The 20,305-nt window shown below is 45.8% G+C and overlaps 1 protein-coding gene across 1 annotated transcript in view; it reads right to left on the bottom strand.

Annotated features, from left to right (window-relative positions):
- Nucleotides 1–20,073, bottom strand: part of PLAT (plasminogen activator, tissue) — a 24,102-nt gene extending 4,029 nt beyond the window's left edge. Inside the window, exons 1-12 of the mRNA XM_004682276.2 lie at nt 19,836–20,073; nt 19,223–19,414; nt 8,251–8,346; nt 7,382–7,421; nt 5,893–6,030; nt 5,413–5,523; nt 4,883–5,057; nt 4,185–4,276; nt 2,683–2,854; nt 2,109–2,194; nt 531–720; nt 292–425 (exon numbers count right to left, since the gene is read on the bottom strand). Coding sequence (XP_004682333.2) covers nt 292–425; nt 531–720; nt 2,109–2,194; nt 2,683–2,854; nt 4,185–4,276; nt 4,883–5,057; nt 5,413–5,523; nt 5,893–6,030; nt 7,382–7,421; nt 8,251–8,325 — 1,213 coding nt within the window. The 5' untranslated portion in view covers nt 8,326–8,346; nt 19,223–19,414; nt 19,836–20,073. The remainder of the gene's footprint in view (nt 1–291; nt 426–530; nt 721–2,108; nt 2,195–2,682; nt 2,855–4,184; nt 4,277–4,882; nt 5,058–5,412; nt 5,524–5,892; nt 6,031–7,381; nt 7,422–8,250; nt 8,347–19,222; nt 19,415–19,835) is intronic.
- Nucleotides 20,074–20,305: the final 232 nt, after the last annotated feature.

The raw sequence follows: 20,305 nt of genomic DNA on the forward strand, positions 1-20,305 counted from the left end.
GGCAGACCTCTCCTGACCCGCCCACTGCTCCCCTCAGCAGTGTACTTCGTCGATCTGTCTGTTCTGCTCCCCACTCTGTCTCTGGTGAATCCTATTACCCTCTGCACCTCTGACTTGAACCCCAGTTCTGTATGCATAAATAAGTAAATCTTTAAAAAAAAAAAAAAGGCTGTGTTGCTTTTTTGAGAGGAAGGTGAATCAGAGGGTGAGGGTTTGGAAGGAGGAGTGAGAGCACATGTATGGGTGTCACGTGCAACTGGCAAGAGAGGCAGGGAGAATGAGACATCTTACCAATGTCATTGTCGTAGGTCTCAGGATCAAATTTCTCATGGATAATGTACTTTTCTACTTTGAATGTCTGCTCCTCCTCTCCAGGGACCAACCGGTACGTTCTGCCCAAGACCACCTTAAGGCCCTGAGAAGACCTAATGGAGAAAAAGCCTTAGGAAACTCTTCTTGGTGTGAGTTCTCCTACTAGGCCTGGTTTCAAGGCTGTAGGGAGTTGGAAAATGCCTTTTTCTTAGTCCTACCTGTTCAGGAAGCAGTGGGCAGCAGACAGGACCCAGCAGGAACTGATCAGCATACCCCCACACACAAAGTTCTCTCTTGACCCCTTCTTGACAAAGATGGCAGCCTGCCATGGATGAGAGGTGATGTCCGTGAAGAGTCCTCCTTTAATGCGGAACTGAGTTTGCTTGTATTTTCTCAGGCCACAGGTGGCTGGGAAAGAAGGGACAAAGAAAAGTGATCAGCAGGTGTCCTGAGGTGAGATCCTTGATTTCTTCTTTTTGAACCCCAAGGTTCTACAAGCTTATTATACTGTAAGTGTGGTACAGTGATAGAATAGTCTCCATGACTATAAAAAAAAATCCCAGCTTTCCTTTGTTGACTATATATGACTTATCAAGTACTCTACTCTTTAGCCTTTACAACACTGAACTTTGGAGAAGCTGACACATTATTGCCCAATATCATAATGGTACCTAGATTTGAACCCAGATCGCTTTGACTCAAAAACTAGAAAGCTTTCAGCTGTTTCATTTGTTACTATAGTTTTTTCTGGATCCATTTCCAGGCTTAACAAATAATGACGCATTGTGACTACCTCCTCATGGAGCACTCTTAACACTCCTGCTGTAAACGAGCAGCTTACAGGAACTGCTCCTAGGACTCCCCACCATGGCCTTGGATGTGAGTTCACTGACAGTCTTTGTTGTTCCTTCCCAACTAGACTCTGTTTCTTGAGGAACATTTTGGCTGGTCTGTGTGTTCATAGGCACAGAGTAAATAATAATCTAGCCTCAGACAACTTCCAAACTGAAGTTTAATCTTTTTAGCAAAGTGTGCCAGCTAAAATTTTCTGATTCTGACCCCACATCTAACCTACTTCCCCTGTGATACAATGGTTTTATGAGAAAGCAAGAAGTCACAGGCAGAAGCAGAGTCCTCACTAGGCACTGTCAGTAAGTTCTTTGAACTTTAAAAGAAAATGTCAAGAAAGCAGATCCCGAAGTAACATCACTTGTTCAATATCAACCACGATTTCTTTTCCTTATCAACATTATAACAAAACCTCAGTGAATGAACCATTCTTGCAGCATCTGTCATACAAGCCTTAGAGTCAGATGAGGTGGGATCAGGTCCTCGCTCTATTGCTTCAAGCCCAGTGAGCTGGGGCAGGTCACGTGACTTCTAAAAGCATGTTTCCTTATGCACTAAGTGGCGGTGGGAAGACTACGTCCCACCACGTTGTTGGGAAAATGTTTTATTTTATTATCTGGGCAGTCACACGTATAAGCTAGCTGTGCCATTTCACATCCTCCTCTGCCACCCCCCTCATCGTTAATAGAGTCATCTAGAGGGGAAATTTCAAGCCTATTGAATACAAAGAGAAATGGGTCTGCTTTTCTCCTTTTTCTTTGCCCTGTCCCTTTACTCCCTGCCCCAGAGTGTGGTCAGCCCACTGCTGCTTGAGTCATGGAAGCCCCCACCCACCAAAATCAGGCGGCTACACACACTGAGCAGACAGATGTGAAGACACAGGAAGCGGAAGGGGAAATGGTCAAAGAAAAGCTGGACAGAGGCAGGTGGTGAGGGTCAGTCCTTACAGCACTGGGGCACGTTGCAGTATTCCCACATCACCCTGAGGTCCTTCAGCACGTAGCACCAAGGTCTGTCATCCCCATCTGGGTTCCTGGTGATATGGGTTTAAGGTTTCCAGTCACATTTTCAATCACATCACAAGCCACTTAAAAGGAGAAGGTTCAGTGAACCAGGTAAAAACACGAAGCTGGCAGAGGGACCCTGGTTTCTGGACATGGCCTCGCCACAGACCCAGCCTAAGAAAACAACGTTCACTTGGTTTTTCTATCAGCATTCTCATTTCACAAGGGTGTCAGGAGCAACTGTGAGCTGTGCTATGAGCAAACTCAGAATTCTCAGAAATAAAAGTGCAATGAAGAGCAGACTAGAGAGTTCTAAGTAGCTACTCTTAGAATTTGGATTAAAAAGCTGGAGTATACTGCTCTTCATAATAGCCATTGTTTAGCAATGGACTAAATAATATCTATGATTCCTTTCCACCTGCTGGTCTTTCATATAACTTTAGGCATCAAATCTCCTATCTTATATGCTGATCTCAGCCTTCTGCCCAGTGTGACCCTCCCAGACCACGCTACACACCGGCAGTAATTGTGGTTGCCCAGACCCAGCGCCCGGGCATCAGTCATCCTCGCTGTGTGCTTCGCGCTCAGCAGGACCTTGGCGTTCCACTTGAGGCAGGAGGCACCAGACATGGTACGGCTGTGGGTGCCACGATATGTTAACCCATTTTTGATGTAGCAGTTCCCATTTTCTGGAACAAAAGAAATCTCAAAGTGAAGCAAAACCAATCAAATGCAAAAGGCAAGCTGGGGTTTGCAGCAGGCCCTGAGGTAGAGCTGCTGGCCAGGGAAGTAGAGGGAGCCAGGCGTCCAGGGGAAGGAATTTGGCTGTGGAGGAAGGACAGTCAAGAGACTGAGGTCTCACCCAGGCTTGACCATTGACTAGCAATTTGACCTTGAGCTAAACTCTTTATCCACGTGACTCTCATTTTCTTCTCTGCTTTGCCCTTCTTCAAGGGGTGGCAAAAAGCTTCTATGGAGTGTGCCAGCTTCCACTAACTGTTTGGGCTTCCTCGATAGCTATGCTGAGGGAGACTCTTCATACAGTTGGGCTCAGCAGGAAAGGGGCCTGTGTTCAGTTAACAGTTGTTATTCCTGGAGCTGCTTGGGAAGCAATTAGGGGTTTCCTCATTTGTACTTGACAGGCGGCATTGAATTAAGGTACTTCAAGGGAGGGAGATGTCAGCAGCACCTAATTTGCCTGCCAGTGCTCTGAAGGCTTTGTCAGTCTTGGGAAGGAAGACAGTATGTGACCCTTTGAGCAGTGCGTATTGTCACCTGTCAATCCCATCTACCCTCTTTTCTCCACACTGGAAACTGACAAAGGATATCACTAACATAAACAGCAACTTCGAAGGGATCTTTAAGATCATCTAGATCAGTGAGTCCCAATTTAAACCAGCTCTGGGGTGGGAGGATGTCTTTGGGTTAATGTAGATTCGTGTTTCACAGGCACATCAGCATTACCTTACACTGAGACAGAGTGGGGAGCAGAACAGGCAGATCGATGAAGCACACTGCTGAGAGGAGCAACGGGCGGGTCAGGAGAGGTCTGCCGCGCCATGTGGGTCACCTCCGGAGCCAGGGATCGAATTCGCACTGAAGTGGCTGCAGCCAGCATGCAGTGCTGTGCCCTAAGCCCCTGCACCACCAGGGAGGACCCAACTTTGTGTTTTTTAAGCCTGGGAAATTTCCTTATAGGTTGAGTGGGAGAGGGCGGAAGAAGAAGCTGAGAACAATTCATCAACCACCCCACGCCCCAAAAGGACTGGAAACCACTACTTCACCCATCTCCTCTGTAGATTAGGAAAATGAGAGTCATGTGGATAGAGTTTAGCTCAAGGTCAAACTGCGAGTTAAAGGTCCAGCCTGGGTGAGACCTCAGTCTCTTGACTTTCCTTCCTCTACAGCCAAAATAACTACCTCCCTGTTCCTTTCTCTCCTCAGTTCCAGGAGGACAACAGACTTGTCCTATGAGAAGCTCACCCCATTGGTGCCCGGAGGGTGCAGGAGCTCACTTACCCTGGGTGCAGGCAGGTGTGCTGCAGAACTCCGGGCTATACTTCCCTGCCTTGAAGACGTAGCACCAGGGCTTGCTGTCTTGGTCTGGGTTTCTGGAAAATGGCCCACGCGAGGTTACAAGGGAAGCCTCTCCTCTCTACCCAGGCCGTCTGCTTCCCTCTCTGGGGGAGGGGCTAGTGTCACGCCAGATGGAAGTGTGACTTACTGCCTTTACCTGGACTCCAGCATGGTGTGAGGAGAAGTGTGTGAGTGCCAAGTGGAAAGTGGGCAGCTATGTGGTGGCTGGTTTTCTGTGTCAGCTTGGCTAGACTACTGTGCCCAGTTGTTTAAACACACACTCTTCTAGGGCTTGGTGTGAAAGGATTTCACAGATGTGGTTACCACCTGCAGTCAACTGCCTTTAAGGCAGCACTGTGTGTGGGTTTCATCCAAGCAGTAGATTTCAAGAGCAAAAGCTGAGAAGAAATTCTGACTCAAAACTCCTGTCTGAGTTCCCAGTTTCTAGCTTGCTTGCTGCCTACAGGTTTCAGACTTGCTAGTCCCACAATTATGTGAACAAGAGTCTTAAAATATATCTCTTTATATGTCTTTCCAATCAGTTCTGTATCTGGAGAACCCTAGCTAGCTGAGGTAGGACTTTCTCACCTGCGGCTGCTCACCAGGGAACCACCCTCTCGGTTGGAAAGATGGCTTCTCACCTGCAGTAATTGTGGTTCCCAAGGCCTAACTTGACAGCATCTCGCCTCCGCCCATTATAGTGTTTCCAGATCAACGCACTGCTGTTCCAGTTGACACACTCAGCCCCGCTTTCTGCTGTGCTCCATGTGCCCCTATAGGTGACACCCAGGTCCTTGTAGCAGGTGGCGCGGGTATCTGAAAGCAGGATATATGACAGCGTAATCAGGGATCCATTTGTTTCCCACATGAGCCACATACCTGCTTCTATCATCACCCCTACGGATGAGGCCAGTTAGGGGCTGAGGACACAGGAATGCAGGAGGTCTGGGGACTGGGTCACACAGCTGACTGATGGCACAGCCCGACTCCTTATTCACATGAAGGCCCTGCCTTTGGGCCCTGGGCACAGCACTTTGTTTTCCTAACCAAATCCTGGACGATCCTTTCCCATCACTACCCCCAGCCTTGCCCCAGGGACATTACATGTCCTGTCCTGCTGCTGAGGATTTCCTAACTACTCCTCTCGCCCACGAACCCACCCACCACTCACCTATTTCACAGCGTTTCCCAACAAATCCTTCAGGACACTGGCAGACAAAATCTGAGAAATACAAGGCCTGCCAACATGTTCCCCCATTGAAGCATCTCGGTTCACTGCAACCTGTTGAATGCAAACCAGAACACCCCTAAATACTGTCAGTGTAGTTTGAAAAAATGATGAGTCAAATGTAAGCATATTTTCGACATACACACCCTTCTAAGCCATTTACAAAAATGAATTCATTTAATTCCTTGCAGCAAAGCAAGAGTTAGTGTGTGCTACTATTCTCCCCATTTTACAGGTGCAGAAAATGAAGCTTGGCAGGTGAAAGCATCTGTCCAGGTCCAACATTATTGGCCCCATCCTCTTTGCCCAAGGCAATGCACTCTTAGAATCTCTGTTTGAACATGCCAGGGACCCTGAGAGTCAGGGTTTGTGCACCTGAGACTGGATCCTGAAGTCTAAAGCCCTAGTCTGAACGGTCCGTACCTTTGATGGGCACCGAGTGGCATTGCGCCTGGCCACTGTTGCACCTGCAGTATTCTACCCGGTTGCTTCTGATCATGGGGCGCAGCCATGACTCGTGGTGCAGGTAAACCATCTGCGTTTTCTCATCTCTGCAGGTCCCTATAACGAGAGATGGGCTGCGTCTGCCGGGCAGTCTCATCAAGCACTGACGGGCAGCCCTGTTTTGTGACAAAACCCCTCACTCATTCTCAACATAACCCACCTTGATTCCTTCCTTGCTCTCTGCTGGCACATAGCAAACACTTGATATTTGTCACCAAAGACCCCTTTTATTGTTTATTTTTCACCGATGGGCCCTCACTTTAAAAAGAATTTTTCAAAGTAAATTTTTAAGTTAATGCTCTTCATGATTCATTTTTATCAGAAAATACATACACTGGACTACCAGAGTTTTTGACCCACAGAGTACTACTGCACAGAACTGCTTCATATGGGGTGCAGGAAAACTGACTTTTTGTGTGCCTGCAGAAAATGTGTTACTTTCTTTGGTAGTTTTGGTATACTAAAAATAGTTAAAGTACCTCCATTAATAGTCCTTCCCTCTTTCTATTTGCAGACTACAATGCCAACTTAAAAAAATAAGCAATTCCTTAAAGAAGTAGTGTCTACCCATTGTAAATGCTACTGTTGCTTCCCTTGAGGGTCTGAGAACCTGGGCACCGTTGTAGGAAACACTGTACTGGCCAGCAATGAAGGTGTTAAGAATTGAGACGTGACTCACTCTGGAGAAACTTCCACTTTAAAAGGGATGCTGCCAAGTCTTCCAGACCCAGAGGAACTAGGTCAGGCCCCAAAGGAAGCAGGAGCTGAAGGCCCTGGGAGTTGAGAGTTTTGGACCTGACACTGGAGCTAGATTTCTTCAAGTCAGACTCAAGACAATCTTCTTTGCGTATTTACTTTCACTTCTTGGACTCTTAATGGGAATGTCTTTTAGACTTCAAGAGTCAACTCTACATGTGGTCTCCCCCTCCCATCCTATGAGGTAACCCAGGTCAGTTATCCCTACTGTACCAACAGAAACGCTCAGCATCAGGCACACTGTTATGTAATGAAGGTGTTGCATGAACTCAGTGGAATGGGGTGCCCAGCCCAGAAAAAGCTGGGAGTCCAGGACTGCTGCAGCCTGCCAATGCCCTGGATGACCACTCAGTCTCTCCAGGCTCTGTTTTCTCATCTGTGTCACAGAATTTGGGGCTATTGAGCTCAAAGGCATCACCCTTTGTGATGGCCTGCCCCCTTGAGAGACAACACACCTGTTCTTGTTCCCCCAGAACCTGGCTCATGGTCTCAACCTCCGGAATGGAACAGGAGGGGTGACACAGATGTCTTTACAGATTTACACTGTAAAATTTCCCCTCACCTGACTCAGCAGAGCCCTACATCCTTAAACCCACAAACCCTGAGGTACCTGCCACCTCCACTGACCCCGTCTACCTCAGACTCATCTTACCATAAGATCTGGCTCTTCTTATGAATTGCATGTGGATTTCCTGCAAAGAACCAGAGGTGGAAAAAGGATCAGCTCACACTGTGTATCTTAAGGACAAAGGTGGCCAAACTGGAAAACCAACCAAGAATCCATCAATCAGACACCACATACCCAGAGCTTCCCCCTCAGGTAACTAGCCCCAGAGGGAAGATGCATTTCCTGCTTCCTTTTCTAATCTTCCCCCATGTCCAAAACAGCTGTCTGAATGACAGATATGTTTAATATCCATGCTGTCCAATATGGTAGCCTCACACAGCCACTGAGCACTGGCAATGTGGTTAGTGTGACCAAAACGAATTTTCAATTCTATGTAATTTTAAAATCAAACAGCCACATGTGGTTAGTGGCCACCTTATTGAGAAGCAGAGTTGTAGCCCCTGCCTCCCCAGCATAGACATCCCTGACTCTCCCTTCTCAAAAATCCTCCTGCTTGGCAGTGCCCACTGGGCCTTCTATGATGCCCTTGGTTGTGGCACTTTCAGAGACCGTGTGTGTGGTACAGCTCCTGCCCAACTGGACTGTGAACAGCCCCAGGGCAGCTCGCCCAATTCCATGACTCATGCACGGCACATGTGTTATCTTTCATAAGTACCTTACAGATGAATTCAACCACACTCTTTGAAAACAGCTCCAAGAGGCAGTCAAAGGTAGGAATGGGCATAGCTATGAAGTCTGAATAAGGGCTGGGGGGCATCTGGCAACCTAACTCCTGGGCAACCGCCACATACATGTGGGTTTGGTGGCCCTGCTGACCCTCTCAGCTCCATGCCATCTGCCCTTGGTGCCTCTGGCACATGGAGGAATATCTGGAAGAGATGGGACACACCCACCTGCCAGGGTAAAGCGAAGGCTGCTCCATAAAACAGCAGTACACACCACAGCTCCCTCTTCATTTTGTTCATCATTTCTTCGGTGTCCCTCTAATTCTGGAAGAAAAGGAGAAAAAACTCGTCATGTGATGTGAGCAGTCAAAGATTATGACTAAGTTCCAGAACCTGCAAATTTATATTACATCCTGGTCCCTCCAGCACTAGCTTCTACCACAGGAAATGGCACACATATCCGGAACATGATTTTTTTGTACACCAAAAATACATGACATTTATTTTTGAACTGTAATGAAATATGCATAACACAAAACTTACCATTTCAACATTGCTCAACCATCACTGCCATCCAGCCACAGAATTTCTTCCTCTTCCCCCGCTGAAAATCTGTCCCCATTAAACACTAAGTCCCATTTTCCAGGGGCCTCCATTCTACCTTCTGTCTCCAAGAGTTGACTATTTGACCTCCTATCCAAATGGATCTCAACTGCACCCTTTCGTGACTAGCTTGCTTTAGTTAAGCAGTGCAGTGTTCTCAGGTTCATCCATTCGTCGTGTGCATCAGAATTTCTTCCTCTGTCTGTCTGTAGAGATCACATTTTTTCTGTCCCTTCATCCACCTGGACTTTTGGGTTGCTGGAAGATGGGCCTGCACAGATTTCTGTGCGCCGAAGGGCAAGCCATGTCTGATCCTCTTTGCAACCTTGGCTTCCCTGCAAGTGAATTCCTGCCTTGGTGACTAGATTTAGCACAGTGGCTTTTCAGAGGAAACCAGAGGGACTTTCACAGAGCCAGCCTGCCTCAGATGCCTCTGCTCTTCTACTCATAATGTCTATCTTGTCCAACAAAGCAATGTCTTCTCCAGACCAGCCTGCACTCTCCCACCATTCCATCGGAATGTTTGTCTCCTTTTTTATAGAGAGCCTGGGCAAAGTATAGATTTGCAGAAGGAGCAAAGGCATCTGGTTTTTGGTCATTAAACTCAGATCCCCCTGGATGCAAAATCTTGGTTTCCAAGTGCCTTTCCCAAAGGCCTTGCATTCAGAAGTTCAAAGTGGGTAATTTGGTCGGGGTGTAATTTTGTGGTCTGGCCCATTCAGATCTTTTTCCACAAAAATTAAATTGGGGCACTTCTTCTCTTGACTCATTTCCCTTCAGTCACAACAACTTTTGTCCCCCTCCCCCTTATCCTGAGGCTCCCAAGGACCCAAAGGGCCCTGTTCAGAGGCGCGCAGAGTTTCTATCCTGGCATGGTTCTGGCTCTGTTGTTTCTTCACAAAGGACATGGCCACAGCTTCCATGGGAGCCAGGATAAAAAGTTCATGGAGGATGAGGAGGTTGCTTTGGATATTTTTTTGTGCCTGGCTGATTTTTCTTGGGCTGATGGTGACAGGCAGAGATGGGGAAATGGAGCTATGGGGAGATGGGGAGATGTACGGATCAAATGATTCCAATAAGAAAATCAGACCACAGGCTCAGAGAAGGTCTTGTCGACCTGCATTCCGCCCCGGCCCCACTAAACCCCATGTGAAGGAAACAGAGAACTGGGAAGTTTGTTCTGTTTGGGCATGTGTGACATTTCTCAGTCTGAGGAAGGCACTTGCTTCTGCTCAAGATTACAGGCAAGGTCCTCCCTGGTGGCACAGTGGTTTAAAGCACAGCAGTAAGAAGCTAAAGCCACTTCCGCATGAGTTCCATTCCTGCCTGCCCTGGAGGAGATCCACATGGCGCGGCAGACCTGACCTGCCCGCTGCTCCCTTCAGCAGTGTACTTCATCAGTCAGCTTGTTCTGCTCCCCACTCTGTGTGTGTGGTGAATTCTCTCACCATCCCTGCACCTCTGGCCTGTTCTGTATGCATAAATAAATAAATCTTAAAAAAAAAAAAAAAGTTTACAAGCAGAAGAAGGGAGTTAAATTCGTGCAAAACAAGAGTGTTTGGTTACATTACATTCCCAAGGAATTATTCCTAATTTTCTTTCTTAGCTTTTCTCAAATGTCCCCTTTCTTTAAACTACTTCAGGGCCCTCCCTGGTGGTACAGCAGGTTAAAGTGTAGCACTAAGAAGCTAAAGCCACTTCAACATGAGTTCTCAGATCCCCAGCCCCGGAGGTGACCCACATGGCGCGGCAGTGTACCTCATCAGTCAGCCTATTCTGCTCCCCACTCTGTCTCTGGTGAATCCTATCACTGCCCCTGCACCTCCGGCCTGTACCCCAGTTCTGTGTGCATAAATAATAAATGAATCTTAAAAAAAAAAAAAGACTTCAAATTCCTCAATTCCCCTTCTTAATTCTATGTCATTATTTAAAACTTTTAAAAACAGACCTTAAATTCATTCCTCCTTTGTATTCCTGATGGTAACCATTTCCCCATATTTAGAGATTATCCCATCCTTTATTATTTTAGCCAAGCCTTGAGGATATAGGGAGAGCTCTGAACTCAAGATTTCATAAAGAAATGCTGAATGAAACAATAAATGAGTGCGCAGATGACATGCCATCAAACAAGGAGCTTTTCTTCACCTTGCATGTCAAATCCACCAATCCTTTCTGCCCGCTCACCCACCTAAGCCCAAGGGAGTGGTTGAGTCTTTTTTTTGGATGCCGGCCAAGTTACTGCTTTCTTTCAAGAACTCAAAGTCCGCCCACATGGAACACAATTCTACAAGTAGGAAAACTGCAAAGTGAGAAGAGAAGAATTAGCACATTTGCATTCCCTAGACAGATGGGAGGGAGGGGCACCTGATGGAGGGAAGTGTGACAGGCTGGGTGTAAAATATTCCAACAGCTGCATTACATCAACCACTTTTGCAATCAAAGTTTAGGATCTGCATCGGGATAGAAAAAAAATGTACAAAATGATGTAAAAATAAACTTTTGTAATAAAAAAATAAAAAATAAATAAAAATTTTGACCATCATAAAAAAAAAAAGTTTAGGATCTGTAAGAGGGGCAAGAGACATTTTTGGTCTTTTGCTTCTGGAAGTTAGAGAGATGGTCTCTCTTCTTTCTACTCTTATCTTCCCTGGTCTGTCTTGGTCTTCAGGGCTGGAGCTGACCCAGTGCAAGTGATCTGGCTGGCTAGCTTGCTCTGTCCTCTCCTGGATGCACAGAGGCAGCTAGAGCGACTGGACAGGCAGAATGGAGTAGGAGAATGACAAAGAAATTAGTCATCCCTGCAGCTGATTAGCAGTGCAGTCCCAAGACAGGGAGAAAGAAGTAAGGGAGGATAAAGTGTCTTTGTTTTGCCTTTGTTCAAGAGGTGGGCGTAAAGGTCTGGGGGCAGTGCCTGGACAAAGGACAAAGGGAATATCAGAAATGTGGACTCAGGCACAGAGCTGCTGGGACTCAGACTTCAACTTTACGATCTCAGGCTCTCAAGCAGGGGAGATGTGCAGAGAGCTCCCTGTGAGGTCATGTGGGGGATGAGGGCTCAAGTGAGAAGTCTTTGAGAAGTTAACTTAATAAATACAAAGACTCTCTTCCTTTGGCTTTATTTAAGTTTCCCAGAACCAAAGAAATGAAAAAGCAGGAGGAACGGAGGAAGAAAGGGAAGGAGGAAACACTAGAAGGGAAAGAAAGGTGGGGGAGAGGGAGAAGGAGAGAAAACAAGGAAGGCAAAAAGGGAGGAAGAGAAAGAGAGAAGTGGGGAGAAAGGAAGCACATGATGTCTCACTTATTGAAGCAGAACCCCTAAATCCTTTGAACATATCACCAGATGAGTGCAGTAGACCAGATGAAATCTGTGGTAACCACGATCTAGAGTTTCTAGGCCTGACAGACCTTCCCTAGGGCACAAAGTTGACCAATGCAAAAGACATCTTTGTTGGATGATATTTCAACAGATGCAGGTCTTGTGATTTGACAAAAGGTCTATGCACATCAGAAGAAGGCAGGGCACATGGTTTTCCCGGATGGCAAGGCTGCTAGGGCAGGCATCCTTATGCAGGACCCAGCCTGGAGGACGGCTTCCCGTGTGCCACAGAGCACTGGCCCTCCTACCTGGCAGCCCAGTTGGGTTCTGCTGGCTGCAGAACCAGAGCAACTCAGCTCAATGGCCCCTGCAGGAGACTGTGGCTGACCACGCCAAGTAACAGCGAACAATGGTAGCCAGGGAGCCGTTACTCCAACAGCCAAGCGTGCATGCCACTTGGGCTGCGAAATGATAATGCCAGTCAGAAATTCAGAGGTCATTTCTGCACTAGTTGCTGAGAGGAATGATGATTGACAGTACCAGTTAATAACTGTTTGCACTGTGTTGGAGGAGTCATCACAGTGGCAATATAGCTGCTAGAGGAAGGACCTGGGGAAAAGCCGGTGGCAAGTCTTCAATGTTCAATGCCTTGGCACTTACGCCCACTGGCATTATTAACTTTTGTCCTGTCCTCATATCTCCTCCATCTTCCCCCATAAAGATCTGCTGATTTTTTTATCAGAAAGGTACCGATGAACTGATTCATGGGAAGTTAAAATGACTGAGTACAATGTGTTGCCCTTCCAAAAAGCTTCTTTGTTTTTTAGGCATAAAATCTGCTCCCAGGGACGCAAAATCATGTGGACCAGACTGTAAAATTTTCCTCCAGGACTATGGTTTTGTGGTTTCCATTGTGAGAACAAATGACATCACGAGTGTGCAGATTGTTAAACACTTATAAGCGAGCATAACTGCCATTATTTAAACACTCAGCTACATGCTATAAAGGGATTTGTAATAAAGTAACTGTAGCAGTCACCCACGTCCTGTGGCTCTGGGTGTAAGCAATGCAACTGCCCCAGATATTACAGAACAAGGACTTGTAGGTTATACACTTGCCCAGCAAGAAATAAGCGGAAGCATGAAGAATTAGAGGATGGAAATCATGGGAAAGACAAAAGTAAATTAGTACTATTAACAAATTTTACACTCTGCATGGCTTTCTTAATCTTTGGTAAAGGGAACTCTTGGGTTACTAATGCTTTACAAAGCTCTGGAAATCTGAGTTAGTCAGTCTGCAAGAGTACCAATAACCTAAAGTGACTCACTTTTTTTTAAACAAACAACACCCTCCCTCCACCCCCCAGCCACCATGGCTCAGGATGCCTGCCAAAAAATAAAAAATAACCAGAAACCCTCGGAACCACAAAGCCATGTTACTATAGTCAAAAGAAGGTGCCACAGAAGTTTGGAAAGTGGGGGAGTGCCACAAAAGCTGTCTTTTGTCTGGTCCCAGGCATCCCCGGGACAGGAACCAGACAGGAGCTGTTAGTTTCATAGCTCTGTCCCCGCACACAGGTCCTGCTTTTTAGAGAAACTGCTCTCAGTATAAAAACCACTTTGAAAAACTGCCGTCAAACAAGCAGTTCTTAACTTTTCAAAAGGTTAATTTTATATATGCCCAAGCTTATCTTCTCTCTTCTTGAGCTCTTTTATACGCTTTTAAAACCTTATTTAGTTTGATTGACTCCAATGAGATAACTAGAATGCTTTCCTGGCACCCTCCACTCAAGTGCTCAGGGCAGAATTCTCTCCAAGGAATCTTCAAAATAGAAGCATATGACCTGCAGCTAAGTTATATGATGTTAAACTGGCTACTCAGAAAAACCTTGGCTCAACACTCCTCCTCCTCCTGGCTGGAGGAGCCCAGAGTGCTGGTTGTGGAACCAACACGTCTGCCTAGGAAGAAGTGTATACAGCCTCCTACTCAGATAAAAACAAAGAAATCTAATAAACTTAGATTCTTGTGAAGGTTCGGCTGGAAAAGCTCACTCGATTAGTCAGTGCAATAAAATGTTAACCCCAATTGAAACAAGCCCTACAATCGAACGTTAATCTAAAAGTGTGCCTTATTAGGCAATGGCGGTAGTTCCTGATGTTCTTTCCACTCCCTAAAACAAACATCACGGCAAGATAGTTAAAGACACAATAATTTAATAATCCTTTGGTCTCCTCGAATTCAACACACTTGTGTCAGGACAAAAATGGGAAATTCATTGTATCATTACATTAGTATGTTTGTGTCTTACTGGGCTTATGGATAAGTGACTGACATTTTTGTGAAATGTGTATGAATTAATGCCACTTAAACAGGTATTTCAGTACCTACCACTTTCAAAGCAAAGAATTTACAAATTCTTTTTCTGCTCACTGAATCACGAAAGGTAATGTTACTATCTAATTTTAACAGATGAGAGAAGTGGAAGAGACTTTCCCTAAGTGGTACACCTTTGTGGAAGTTGGGGTCAGCACTCAAATTTGCGATGCCCAGTTCTTCTAGATAATCCTTTCGGGCTTGCGAATGTTATGATCATTAATTTTTTTTAAGATTTTATTTATTTTTTAAATTTTTTTTTTAAGATTTATTTATTCATACAGAACTGGGGTACAGGCCAGAGATGCGGAGGTGACCACATGGCCACGCCATGTGGTCACCTCTGGGGCAGGCGGGAATCAAACTCATGCTGAAGTGGCTTAAGCTTCTTAGTGCAGTGCTCCAACCCGCTGCGCCACCAGGGAGGGCCCCTAAGATTTTATTTATTTATGCATACAGAGTTAGGGTACAGGCCAGAGGGGCAGGGGCAGCAAGAGGCTTCACCAGAGACAGAGTGAGGAGCAGAGCAGGCAGATGGACGAAGTACACTGCTGAGGGGAGCAGCGGGCGGGTCAGGAGAGGTCTGCCGCGCCCTGTGGGTCACATTCGGGGCAGAGATTGAACTCTCATGGAAGCACCACAGCTTGGCTCTGCAGTGCAGCGTTCCAACACCCTGTGTCACCCAGGGAGGGCGGTATGCCCATGAATTTACATGGAATATGTTTTTGAGCATCCCCAGAGCCTAAAAATAACTTGAGAAAATCATACAAAATAGGATCATCACACTTTTGAGGGAAAAGTGCCACTTATAGGTTATATGGTGTTTCCTGGTTTTTTTCATAAGCTCATCATATCCACATTGCTGAATTGTTAAGAAACTTAGAGAAGAAACAGGTAAAGGTACTACTCAGGGGCTGGAGCACAGGAGGGTTAAGTGCAGTCACTAACATGTCCATTTTTCAGAAGTGAGAGCATCAAAGTTTCAGAGTCTCTCTGGATCAATAACAATAAGTTTCAAGATACAAAGGATGCCAAGAGCTATGTTGCCCTCATCATGTTCCAGGGTTAACATCAAACACTGTTTCCTGGATCACCTGCGGATCTTGCGATAACCTGTGTCCAGATTTTTCACAATGAATATAAAATGGCATGTTCTTCATCTACATGTACATATTCGTATTAACAGGAGTGAATGCGGTGTTTTTTCTCCTGCTTTTAATCTGTTTTCTTATTTGCCTTTCCCAGGCGTATTTTTTACACCACACATGCCAGCACTACTCTGAACTCTCAGGGAAGCCAGAATTAGCAGCTAAAACAGCTGGAAGATCTGGCTCTGCCTACTGATAAGGCCCATCCCATGCAGACCACATGGATGTTTGAAAACCAGAGACATTGCATGAGGGAAATAAGGAAACTGGAATTTTCCAAGGCGGGGTGGACTGATAATCTTTCTTTCTTTCTGCAGCCTAAGCTGTTTCTCTTTTCTGTGAACAGCCTGCTGAGGTCAGGTTCACTAATTGTCTTCCTCTTCGTATTAGTCATCGTCAGCCTTGCCACCAAGCCCCCATCCACACCTTCAAGAATGGAGCTGACATTCAAATGCTCATGAAAAGGTCTGTAATGCAAGGACACGGGAAGCTCCTAGGGGACCATCCTCTGTGGCTTGTCTATTCCTCCTTCCATCCACCTTGCCCTTTAATCCCAGCTCAGTCTAATCTCCTCCCTTTCTGAACAAAAAAGTGACGATTAGCTCACTGTGCATTTACCACTAAAGATTTATAATGCCCCGCACAGAGGCTCCTTAGTAAACACACATATGCTCTGCCTTTAAAAACTCAAAGTTGAAGAAGGGAACAGACATATAATTAGACAATCTTAGTACCATGTGATGAGCACTATGATAAGCAGGGGTGGGGATGGAAAGTGGCAAGACTAAAAAAGGTGTGAGTAGAAGTAGGAGCGGTATCTCAGTTTCTGCTAGTGCGGTGGGAACTGGTAGGCTTTCTGGGGTTTATACTATATAAGCTGTTGAGCAAAAGCAGGAGTTGGCTAGACAATGAAACGTAGCAGAGTGTATCCCCAAGACAGGCTGAGGGTTAATAGTGGCAGTAGCCAGAGCCCCTGATTCTTCAGAGCGAACACCTTTCATTGAGCAAAGGATATAACTCACACACCCCAAACTCTCCCCCAAGTGTGTTCCTAGAAGAAAGTGTGTTTTGGAAAGTCCAAGAGTTCTAGGAGTTGGGTTTCGATTCCCTTACGCCTCCTTGTAAGTTAACAGAATCTATGTGATTATTTAATAGCCAGAAACAGCTTTCAACACAAAGTTTTCTCAGTGTCTGAGTTTAGTCTGACTTTGAAGCATTCACTTCAGTGGTTCCAGATGGAATCAGAAATCCCCGAACAAACCTCTCCAGGTCACTGGTGCCAGTGACAAGAGCATCCTGTACACTTGGTCAAAACTTTGGCCAAGAGTCAGCTTCCAGATTATACCTGTTGACATGGATAGTGCCATGGCAGCTGCTAAGGACAACCAGTGTGTGAGTTTTATAGGAAGAACAGCACCTCAGCATTTCCTGAGTAGTCACAATCAGCATCTGAGCTGGTCTGAATCATTCCTTCCAAAAATGTTTATGAGTACCTACTGTCTACACAGCAACTAGCTCATTTTCCCTTCTGTCACAGATCTTATTTTTCAGGTGCCCAAGAACTGGGTTTATCTGTCTTCTTGAGAGGTCTATGTCCCAGCAGGATCACCAAACATAAAGTGTACAGATTTCACCTGGAAAATGTGCTGTCCTTATAGGTAAGCAGACAGTGAAGACAGTTTCAGGAGACTACTCACTGAATGGGAATGGAGCAGGGCAATGGCTAAGCTTTCTAATTCTAACTTTCTGTGAGCCTACATTGTCCTCCCTCTTTGATTTGAGACCAACCACATGGGTTTGTGAGTTGCTTGACTGGGATCAGAGTTATAATCTGAGACTATGGGCAGAGCTTTTCTCCATTCAAAAATAAATGTCCCCCCAAATGAATGGCAGAGAGTACTCTGAACATTCATTGTCCATACTAGTCATCTTCTCAGAACAGAAGCGAAAATCATTCACAGAAAATCGAAATTTAATTCTGAGACCATAGATACAGACACAAAATGCCATTGAAACTCAAAAATCCAAATTTTCCTCACCATCTAATACTCCATTTCTCAGAGAAGTGCATAGATTTTGAATTATGCCTGGAGGTGATGATCTTGTGGTGTACCATGCTATCATCTCAGTGGTCTGATTAAAAACAAACTGTACACATTTCAGAAGCTTTGGAAGTCCTGATGCGAGCTCTGCTCATTCCAGATGGATGATCCAAGGCAAAGGGTCCCAGAATTTGCTATTAAAACATCACAACTAGAAAAACTTCCCTTGGAAGATTTAGTAACAGGCCTCATCAGGACAGAAAGTTTCCCCAAATGCTCTGTGGTGTCAGTCACTCATTTATGAAAGTCTTGCTTGTTACAACAGCTATCCTGGTATCAGCTCTGCTTATCGATATGTAAGGCCCAGGGAAATCAAAGCCCAAATGCTGCCTCAACCAACACAAACTAGTAACAGGGTGACCGCTATTCCTCAGCTACTCCCAGGCTGCAGGAACTGCCCTTGTTGTGATGAAGGAACTGTGAGTACAGCACAGACCCTGGGAGAATTTGGGACCTGGGTCACAAAATAACCAAGATGATTTTGGGGAGCCTGGACAGAAACTGAGAGTAGCTGTCATCTATTCCTGACAAGACCTTGAGATTCCAGGCTGGCATCTCTGAGAACAAATTTTTTGGTAGTTTGGCTAGGATGGGGCTATTTCTATCTCCATACTCACAGGGTCCCTGCTGTGCCCCATTGCTTTGAGGCTCAGATCTCACAGGGAGCACTGGCCCAGCAGCGCACAGTGACCATCTTACATTGATTCTGCACAAATCAGTGTCCAGATTCCAGGGTGAGTCTTGCTCATGGGCAAGAATTGCTATTAAGTTCCTTTGAGGGAACTCCACTTAATAGTAATAGTTATATTTGCAGGTTTCCTTCATGAGGTTGCAAACGTACACACACATTTAATTTTTTCCAGTCATTAATCAGCAGTAAGAGATGACCATTATTATTGCATCTTGGTTAACCAAATAAATCTTACCACATTTTCTGTACTTGAATTTGTCATTACCTGTTTGTTTTCCTCCTTCTTCCCTCCCTCCCTCTCTGTGAGGTTAAGAAAATAAAGATAATAACAGTGAAAATCTAGAGAGCCTTGATAGGCTTCCTGCACAGTACTTTAGGAATAGAAGACATGGGTGTTATTTTTCCTCTGCAACTGAAAGTCCTTAAAGAGAACCTTACCCTTGCGAGTGGACGAGACAGAGGAAAACACTAGAGAGTGGGGGGCAGATCAGAAACCTATCCCTAAAAGTCACCCTCTTCTCAAGCCCAGCACTTCCTTCTTAATTAATTATGCTCTAGAGTGAAGCCACTCTCAGCCCCATCCCCAGCCTCAGCTTCCTCAAGGCTCATTCAGCCAGCGAGAAAACCAAATTCTCTCACAGTCCTCAGGACCTAGACTCTGACAGCCAGATGTCAGAGGGTGGCTGACTTCACATTTAGTGCCGGTCAGTCGTAAGGTGCTCCCATGGTCTATTCAGAGCATTTCTGCATGATTCTTTTCATTTCCCTTGTACTCTGCAAGCAGAGATTTCTTTTCCAAGCAAAAATCCCTCCTATTCTCTCCCCCCCTCCTTCCAAAAACACTTCAGCCCATCCCAATGAACCGCAGACAATAAGAAATCTCCTTTTGGGTGCCGTCTACTCATCTTTTTGGACTGAATTACGAAGTGAGTCCCTTCATTAAGTCAGAGGAGCACAGACTCCTACCTACCGCTGCTTCCTCGGCGTGGATCTGCTCTCAGCGCTGGGCTCCTGCAGGATGCCTCCAATCTCCCTGCACAGCTCCAGCCTCCTTTAAATTTCCAGGCAGGGTGTGGGGTTGATGGCTCTGGTGGGCGGGCTTCTTTGCAGCCGAGGATGCTCAGTGCATGGAGCTACTCCGAGGGAGCAGGGGCGGGCCTGTTTTTATAAAGAGCGGGAGGAAGTACTTGATGGCAGCAGAGCTGCGCAGCGTGTCCTGGCGCTGCGCCAGTCTGATTATTCATTGTCCTGATGTCATCTAAAAGCAGGAATTTGGAAGTCGGATAGGGTCTTAATAATCATCTTTCTTAGGAATCCGAGTCTAAAATGCCGTAAAGGGGAGCGTGGATGGGAATGTTAAGGAACTGTGTATCTGAGAGAAGGGAGTATACACTGTACAAAAATGAAGTTGATAAAAGTAAGCCAAAAAAATTGGGTTAAGAGATTGATAAAAAACAAAAATAATAAAATTAATTTTGGTTAAAACAATAAAAAATAAACAGCCCCAAGGGGCCCTCAGGGTCAGCTAGTTCTAAGTTCATTACAAAAGAAGTGTTTACAATTCTAAACAAATACATACCCGGAGGCAATTAAGCGGTCTGCTGAACTCCCCTGCAGAGAGATGTGGGTTGGGCTGGGGAGCACTTGGAGGCCAGGGGAGATGTGTGCCAGAGTGGTGGAACAAGGCCTCCGCCTGATATATGTTTTTCAGGTGACTTCCCTGCCATATCCCAGCTCCATAATATCGGGAAGACGATCTGACTTCTTTGTAAGGGACTGGTCAAGCTCGGCGTGAGACTGTGGCATAAAGGCAGGAGCCCCTAAGCCAGTGCCCTGCCCAAACAGTTCTGAACCACCTTGCGGGAATTTCTCTCTGGCCCATCCACCCAACCACTTCCAGCAGCCACTGTAGGCTGCTCTTAAAGGCAAATGCTCCTGAAAATAGACAACCTGCTTGACTTGTTAAGACCTTGCAGATGATCGATCAAACGTTTGATGTAGGAGAAAGGCTGAGGCTTGAATCAGCTATACCAGTAATAAGAGCTATGA

The sequence above is a fragment of the Condylura cristata genome, unplaced genomic scaffold (assembly GCF_000260355.1).
Source record: "Condylura cristata isolate star-nosed mole 26May11 unplaced genomic scaffold, ConCri1.0 scaffold00014, whole genome shotgun sequence".
NCBI lineage: Eukaryota > Metazoa > Chordata > Mammalia > Eulipotyphla > Talpidae > Condylura > Condylura cristata.